The 8,833-nt window shown below is 36.9% G+C and overlaps 1 protein-coding gene across 1 annotated transcript in view; it reads right to left on the bottom strand.

The window, feature by feature from the left end:
• The window catches only part of TIP1 (Ankyrin repeat family protein with DHHC zinc finger domain-containing protein), an 8,612-nt gene extending 387 nt beyond the window's left edge, over window positions 1-8,225 (bottom strand). The window contains exons 1-13 of the mRNA XM_078587126.1: window positions 7,792-8,225; window positions 6,737-6,877; window positions 5,760-5,872; window positions 4,724-4,803; window positions 4,476-4,639; window positions 3,612-3,750; window positions 3,420-3,519; window positions 2,726-2,783; window positions 2,237-2,314; window positions 2,034-2,132; window positions 1,300-1,378; window positions 1,007-1,155; window positions 1-117 (exon numbers count right to left, since the gene is read on the bottom strand). The exon at window positions 1-117 is cut by the window's left edge and continues 387 nt beyond it. Of these exons, the coding sequence (XP_078443252.1) occupies window positions 1-117; window positions 1,007-1,155; window positions 1,300-1,378; window positions 2,034-2,132; window positions 2,237-2,314; window positions 2,726-2,783; window positions 3,420-3,519; window positions 3,612-3,750; window positions 4,476-4,639; window positions 4,724-4,803; window positions 5,760-5,872; window positions 6,737-6,877; window positions 7,792-8,040 (1,566 nt within the window). The 5' untranslated portion in view covers window positions 8,041-8,225. The remainder of the gene's footprint in view (window positions 118-1,006; window positions 1,156-1,299; window positions 1,379-2,033; window positions 2,133-2,236; window positions 2,315-2,725; window positions 2,784-3,419; window positions 3,520-3,611; window positions 3,751-4,475; window positions 4,640-4,723; window positions 4,804-5,759; window positions 5,873-6,736; window positions 6,878-7,791) is intronic.
• Between the last annotated feature and the right edge of the window lie 608 nt (window positions 8,226-8,833).

The raw sequence follows: 8,833 nt of genomic DNA, 5'->3' as shown, positions 1-8,833 counted from the left end.
CCGGCAATTGGCCCGGATGCCCCGGTCAAAGGGGTTCCTGAACCGGCCTCCCGGCCCTTGCAAGTACCCATATCGCATCGAGTTTGCCATCTCATTTGTTGTGATGTTGCGCGCGATCTGCCACAGCCCGGCAACAAGCCCAGTTAGAGAGAGATAGAGAGAGACAAAGATAGAGTAAGGATTGATAAGCATGGAGAAATATGTAAGTAAAAACTTTGTGAGGACTGATCTGCCACTGCCGGGCAACAAGCCCAGTTAGAGAGAGACAGAGAGAGAGTGATGGAGTAAGGATTGATAAGCATGGAGAAATATGTAAGTAAAACTTTGTAAGGATTGATCTGCCACACCTGGGCAACAAGCCCAGTTAGAGAGAGACAGAGAGAGAGTGATGGAGTAAGGATTGATAAGCATGGAGAAATATGTAAGTAAAACTTTGTAAGGATTGATCTGCCACACCCAGGCAACAAACCCAGTTAGAGAGACAAAGAGAGATAGAGAGTGACAGATGGACTGATGATCATATATTTGACATGAGGAAGGATTGATTAGCATGGAGAAATGTGTTAAGTAATATTTTGTAAGGAGAGAGGCCATGGGTAGGTGAAAAGATCAATAAGCTGATGATTATAGAGATATCTTGATGTAGAATAGAGAGAGAGAGAGAGAAAAAGATGGACTTGTGAGCAGGTAGAAAGATCTATGAACAGGGAGCAAGAAGTATATTTATACAGATATAGTGCGAGATAGATGACCACGTGGGCAGGTGGAAACGATCGATGACATGACAGATCGAAGAGAGAGAGAGAGATGGAACTGTAGACAGGCCGAAACCATCAGAGAGAAATATATCGATGTAGGAAGAGATAGAGCTCAAGAGTAGGTGGGCAGAAATGCAAATATGTTGGTTAGAGAGAGAGAGAGAGAGGACTGACGGGCAGAAAAGAGATTAGACATTTAGTTGTAGAGAGAGTTCCATGGATCAAAAAAATTGAATTCATTAACATACCTGGGATGCCTGGACAATGGTCAATGCAGCGACACCAAAGAACAAGAACAGGTCCATCATCAAGAACGCTATGGCACCTGGATGCTCACTGGCCGCATGCCGGATCCAACCCCCAAAAGAAGCCGGAGACGAGCGATCCCTTGTTAGTGCTGAAAAGAAAAGAAAGAATTAACTTAGAATTTAAGAATTAAGATTTAAGAATTAACAATTCGACCAGCCAATTCAAGAGAAATCAGCACATTAGATGAATCTTCAACTTTAGGCTATGAGTTACGTGAAGAAAAATAATGTACCTATTATTGTCGCAGAGCCGGTGATCGTCATGGCAAAGACCTCAAGGAGAAGAAATACGAAGAAATCCCATTTGTTCTTCTGTAGATGGAATTTTTATCTTAGATTCAATGGCTGTGCAGAGAGTCATCTGAAGAAAAGGTTTAAATAAAATCCACCATAAAAGGAAGTTATTTAATAATAATTTTATAGACAACAACGTTTGATTATGTTGAGGGTCACTCGAAAAAAATATTCATTTAACATTACATTTTATTGCTTTCTCATATTTTTATTTATTGTAACTCAATTATCAAAACAAAGTCGATTATAGAAAGAACTCGAAAATAACAGTAAATACAAATCGCGACCTGTTAAATAAGTCTACATGTATTTGATAATTTAGTTACACTGAAAATCTGCTATATATTTTATTGATTTTTTTTATTGAATCAATTCATAATTAAGACATCAAATAATACAGAAATATATTAATAATATCAATTATCTTTTCAAATTATATTTTATCAAACTAAATAGACAGTAAAAAAAATCTACAAATGAATTTTTAAAAAGTGGACCGTTAGTTCACCAAGTTTAGTCATCAATTTCGTAGACTACGCCTATGGGAGAAGATTCAAGAAAATAAAGAAAGAAATTTCTTCATGTAAATATCTCATTTAATTATGGAACTCAATAAAATACCTTATGAACTTAAGAATCTGTATGAATAATCATGCCAAGGTTACAGCTGTACCTTCCCAATGCAGTTCGAAACCCAAGGACAATGGTGATCAAACTGCTCTACGCAACGTTCGCACAAAGAACAGTGCTTTGACCGAATAGGCCTCACAATCTGCCAAATCAGTCAAAGTCAGCGGATTAAAAACAATTTTAAATTTAAAAAAATCCAAATCCCATCAGCTTGGTTCGAAATGTATTTTCAAAGAGTCAGCGGACCTTGCAAGTCACACAAAGCTGAGACCAATTCCCAGCAAGCAAAGCGGGGTCACCCAGCTTTGACTTGAGCAAGGGTTCCTGAGAAAATAAAGAAAATAAACACCACAGAGTAATAAAAATAAATTTTATTTTAAGAAAACGTAACCTTTATTGCAAAAAAGTAAATTAAGACATTGCATAAAAGCAAAAATCGCCCAAATAGAAACCAAATTTTATTTTTTGATGCGTATAACAAGCGTTGCATAACATTTAACCCTGAGTTATGTGTTCATGAAACTTTTTCTGCGTAGTTCTGCTAATAAATCTTAGTCAGCGAAAGAACTTTATTTCCTCAACCTTTGATATTAATATTTTTTAAAAAATACCTGCTATATTTATATTAATCAGAATTAACACAGAAATTAAAAACGAAATTAAATCTGACAAACATAGGGCTACGATAAAAGCACGGGCAGAGAAAAAGCATGCAATAGCATCTGCTTGACTCACATCGTCCCTAAGATTCTGAGAATCGCGCAAGTCTGTTGTGACAAAACCAGGATCCTTTCTGATAAAAAAGAGGAAATTAGAAGATCAAGATGAGTTAAAGCAATCATGATGTTTAACTAAGGAAATTCAAAGGAAATGAGTGTTCACACAATGTATTACATTTTCATCAATAAAAACTCCAAGTGGTAGAAGAGAGAGGACAAAAAACCACTTTATTAAAAACTAGCTAGATATTAAAAAATACAAACATTAAAAAGCAAATACAAAAGAAATATTAAATAATAGTTCAAAAAAATAGACATATTAACTAGCTAGATACAGAAAATATTAAAAGCAAAAATAGTGAAAAGACAAAAGCTATAAAATAATCCAATAGAAATACAGTTTACAAAAAAAATAGAAAAAAGACGATAAACTGCAAATGCAAAAAATGTAAAAGATACAGGCGCAAAGTAGATGACTACAAACAGTCCAAAGAAGTCGTGATTCTTAATATATCAATTCACTGATAAAAAAAAGCTGTTCCTTCCAGCAATCCTACCCTCCGTCGGTGTTAAGTTTAACGGGAGCCCGAAACACAAGATTTTGCAGCCCATCAGAATTTCAAAGGATTATATGAAATAGATAGTAAATCTGTCATGCTTATACATGCGAACTTGATAAGTTGAATAGATTGTGAGCACATGAAGTATACCTGCTACATTTATAGAGCATCACCAGGCCAGCAGTGGCAAGGAATGCTCCGGTCCACGCAAAAAGCCCAAAAGAGGCTGTCAATATCAACGAATCTGTAGCTGCAACAGAAAGATAAACAGGATGTGAGACATCTTTCTTCATGATGTTAAACATGATTTACTATCATGATGATTGAAAAATAAAACTTTACCTGCAGCGACTGAATGAATGTACAGAAACAGCATGATCAAGATGATGCACCACAGGAATGGTGCAAGTCCTGATTTTGAAATATTTCCGAAAGGTGTGTTCCGATCACAACGTTTGTTAAGCAGCCTATTGGCGTTTCCCTGGGGAAGCATGTGCAAGGCATATAAATACGCATCATCAAGCTATATACTGAATTTTTTCAAAAAAAAAAATCAAGATATATACTGAAGTAAAAATCACATCCGATTATAGCATTGCACATATAGTTATGAGTGATATGTTGGTCATTATTATACAAGGGAAAAGGGAGAAGAGTTCTCCAATGGAAGTGTTTCTTAATCCTCCCCCACTCTCAAGTTCCCCTTCTATCTTTTAAATTCTAGAATCCCTCTATCTTTATCTCCCTGTGTCTCTCTACTTCTCTCTCATTCATCCCATGTAACAGCCCAAGATTCATCGAGGATTGTCTAGGAGCCTGAAAAGTAAAAATTACCATAACACCCCTTCCTCAGTGAATGCATCGTGATAGAGAAATATGTCAACATTCTCTTACCAACAACCGATGGCACAGTTTTAGTGCATTTTGGAGAGAGATCTGTAAGCCTCAATAAGTAATACTAGTACCTTGACTCAGAAATAGAGTCAGGAATGTTGTCCCGTATAGAGTTTTGTATCTTTTAAGTAGGTAATTAAAGTGAGTCTCTTCAATTACCTACTTAAAAGATATGAAGTATGTAAAGATTGAAAAGTAATCCAATCAAAGTGTGCTTCGCATGTCAAAGACATCAGCCAGAAAATCCTAATAATACTAAATTGTAATTAAATATAACATAAATCCAAATTAGCTCAGTTCAAGAACACCTACAAGGAAAAAGGCCACTTGCCGATGATTCTTCTCCGACGCAAGCTGTGCAGGGGTGAGGCCAGTTTTGTCCGTCATGGTTAAGTCTTCTTTCTTTCCTGCTTGGACTAGCACGGTGCAAGCCTCCAAGTTTCCCTTTATAGCGGCCCAATGTAGAGGCGTGCAGCCTAATAGCATATAAAATAAAAGACAATATTAAACGTCATTTAAAAAACTTGCATCATTATTATCCTGAGTGATGGAATGCATACCCTCTTTATCCTGGCGCCCTCTATACGCATCTAAGAAAAGGAGAAGCCTGACACAATCAGCAAATCCTTTATAGGCAGCCCTGAAAGAGGATAATTTTGAACCATAAGGTTTCAACCAAATTTCATAGGGACAGTGTTCAGATCAAAGATAATACACATAATGTCCGCAACAATAACTCCGCGAGTTAGATGAATTATTTGATCGGTCATCAAAGTGTAATACTCGACCTAGATCTCAACATTTTCAGGATGATTGACAAGGAGAAAACTATATGACTAGTAAAATTAGTTTTCAAACAAATATCATTGAAACCACGTTCGAGCCCAAAATAACACAGGCTTTCACAAAAAATCGCATCCACTCAATAAGGAAGTTGACTAATCCACCATCGAAGGGCTACTGATCTAAAAAAGCATTGCAGTCGACATAGATATCAAAATAATCAGGATAACTGACAAAGAGAACCAGAAGACAAGCGAAAATTCCTTTGAGAAAAAAATTTACCCAAGCAAAACTACAGAGATACCCTCACGATTAAAAGACATGCCCCAAAAGATTTTGATTATTTCGGACTAGAATATTTGGGGAATCTTAAATTTCCTCGGTAAAAATAAGGTTGAATAAAAACAGGAACAAGCGTAAATATTTGAAAGGGTTTTTTTTTTGAATTAAAAGAAGGAAGACCACCTGGAACTCGGTGGTCAACCCATAAATACTATTAACATATGTGATCGTGACATATTACATGCCCGGCCCACCGGGCCCCTTTTTCTCCCCGTTATGCCCTATATTTGAGAGGGTTAATGGGTCGGGAGTGGAAAACACTTCGGCCGAGGCAAACAGGAAAGGTGAGGCTGAGGCTGCATGGAGTTTTTATAAATTCATAATGCATGAAGTTTGCGGATTGACAAAAATACCGAAGTCCATGGGCCTATGATATAAATTTTGAAACATTCTGGTTACTGATACAGATGCAAAGAAGGTAAATGCTACTCCACAATTAGAGTCCGAGAGGTAAAAACAAACAAAAGTTACCAGTGCAAAGGACTTCGTCCATCGTTATCTGGAACATCAGGATCAGCGTTCCATTTCGTCACAAGTAAGTAGAGAAGTGCTGTCTGGCCGTACTGCGCTGCAACATGGGTTGACTGCATATAGTTGGGGTATTCATCAATAACAAGGAACTAAATCTAAATGTATCATCACAAAATCACTATCTTCGACATTCCTATGCTTCTAAACACATTGAATTCCTTCAAGAAATATTTAAACACTAAGCTTTTCCTTCTTTCCAAAGGACATCTACAGAGAAAACATTATTTAATAGTATTTAAAAGATTATACATTATTAATTATTGCTTTCTTCAAAAAAAAATATTAATTATTGACACAAAACTCTTTTGCGTGCATTTGATCAATGAAACACCCATCAACATTTAAGGGTCCACCATGAAACATTTCAATTCATATAAATATCATATTAATACCATAAACTGCCTGTTTGACCATTCATACAAGTATCATACAGTCTAAAAACAACGTCTACGGATATTTCTGTCATTTGGACCCTCTGAGGACATTCAAGGTTGAAATAACTACTGCATCCTTGGGTGAGGATATCGAAAACGATAGTACCATATATTTTAATGGAATGAGATATCAATGAAATCATATTGTTGAGTATTTTTTTCTCATAAGTTTTGGATTTGGCCTGGTTAATGAGAATACAATAATTATGGCGTGTTACAAACAGAATGAAAAGTAGTATCTTACTTAAGCAGAATGAACTATAGTTTAAATCTGACATAGGATCCCCGCGCAATATCTTGAATGAAATAGCACCATCAATATCAACATGAAGTTCAGCACGTTTTTGAAAAAGATGGTTTAAGCTGATCACAGAAAAATTAAACCTCACATGGGAAGCTCATTAAAATCTAGATGAAAGAGACAGCGGACTAACATTTCCAGACAAAATATTAAAAAAAAAGAAAAAATATTTCCTGACGAACCTGATATCCATATGAATCTGAAGCATTAACCTTCGCACCCTCCTTCAGCAACAGCTCTGCCACCTGGATCGATCCCCGAACTGCGCTCCAGTGAAGGGCAGTCTGGCCTGTGTGATCCACTGCGTTGACATTTCCCCCATGCTGGATTAAAAAATCAAATTCAACAACAGTAACGTCATTTCAAAGTCATAAAATGACGTAACCATAATAAAACCAAATAGAATCAGAGAACAGAAATTGAAATATAATATACATATATGTGCATAAGAATACTTATTACGATGAGACTTTCCAGCACTGTTTGAACGTGTATGTTCTCCGCAATCATACATACACGAAATATTATATATTTATATATATACTACGATGAGACTTTTCAACAGCATATGAATGCGCATGCTCTCTTCGATTGTATCAATATATGTACATAAGGAATGTGTAAGTGCTCGTCAATTATGGGTGTAAATGATGAGACTCTCCAGCAGTGTATGAATGTGTATTCTCTCCACAATTACATAGGTTTCTATCAGGATGAGACTTTCCAGCAACGCACGGATGTGAAATTCTCGTCAATTATATATATATTAATGGTGAGAGTTTCCAGCGGTGTATGAATGTGTATTTTCTCCAAAATTGCATATGTGTCCATCAAGCTGAGAATTTCCAGAAGTGTACGAATATGTATGTTCTTATCATTTATGAAACTAAAAAAATGAGACTTTCCAGAAATATGTCAAAGTGGAAGTTCTCCACAATCACGTATCTTTCCATCAGGATAAGAACTTCCACCGGTGTACGAATGCGTATGTTCTTGTCAATTATGTAAGTAAAAAATGAGATTTACCACCGCTTAAATAATACGTATGTTCTTATCAATTATGTAAGTAAAAAATGAGAGTTTTCAGAAAAGTGTGAATATGGTTTCTCCCCACGATCACAATTTTTTCCATCACGATGAGAATTTCCGGCGGTGAAGGAATCCCGTATGTTCTACTTCTCCACTGATCCAAGAAAAAAAGGAACACAAACGAATCAAAAACGCGCTCAATGACTACCTCTATGATGTACTGCGCGGCGGCAGTGCGATTGTTGAGAGCAGCCCACTGCAGGGCGTGGTAGCCCAAGCCGTCAGGCTCAGAGACCGAGCACCCCTCCTCCTCCACCAGCCTCTGCAGCTTCTCAAGATCCCCGTACGCGGCCGCAGTGTACACGTCGTTCTTCAACTCCTCCGCCTGCTCCCCCGCCCCCTTCTTCGCCGATCCCTCCTCTTCCCCCTCCACAACCAACTCAATTTCCGACGACATTACCTCAAATCTCGCTCGAATTGCAATCAGAAAACGCAAATTCGACGGATTACGAGCGCCGACCCCACCGATCCACCATCGATTTCCCCCGATCGCAACCCCCAATTCAGTCGATTGTTGACCTAGATGGCGATGAACTTCTAGAGAGAGAGAGATATGGGCGTAGAGAGAGAAAGAGAGAATTCGATGTAGAGTTTGACTCTGAATTTATATAGAGAAAGAGATTTGCAAAAACGCGGTTTTATATCCGCGTCTCTACTCACGCTTGAAGAGCGTCGTCCAATCGGTGTTTGACACGTGTCTAGTTTTGACTTGACTCGGTCGAGACTGTCATGAGTTCTGGGAACCTTCTTATTTGTCTTTTGAAATCGTTAAATTTATATAAAGTTGGTATATTATAATGAGATTATTGGCATAGAATTAATTAGTATTTTTTATCTTGTGTGGAGGAAAATTATTTTAAACAATTTTTTTTGTGTTTTTTTCTGTCGTTGGATTTTATTATTTTCTGGGATCTTTGTCGGGTTAAAAGCAGAGTATATCTCCATTTTTAGTGATATTTGAATGATATTATCAACACCCAGTGTTTTAGACGTGATGATATCATTGTTGGCAATTATTTATTTATATGGAAATAATAATAATTGTTTAATATTGAATCCAGATGTATATAAGTTGGTTCTACTTGTTTCCATAGGTGGTTGAGGTAAAGACAATGTCAATCGTCGCATAAATTGATTTATTTTTATCCCCATTGTGTTCATTTTTTAAGTAAATTGAGTGGGAGCAAGGA

This window comes from Wolffia australiana, chromosome 15 (assembly GCF_029677425.1).
Source record: "Wolffia australiana isolate 7733 chromosome 15, ASM2967742v1".
Taxonomy (NCBI): Eukaryota; Viridiplantae; Streptophyta; class Magnoliopsida; order Alismatales; family Araceae; genus Wolffia; species Wolffia australiana.
The sequence above is the reverse complement of the archived record's forward strand: the minus strand, read 5'-3'. Positions and strand labels throughout refer to the sequence as shown.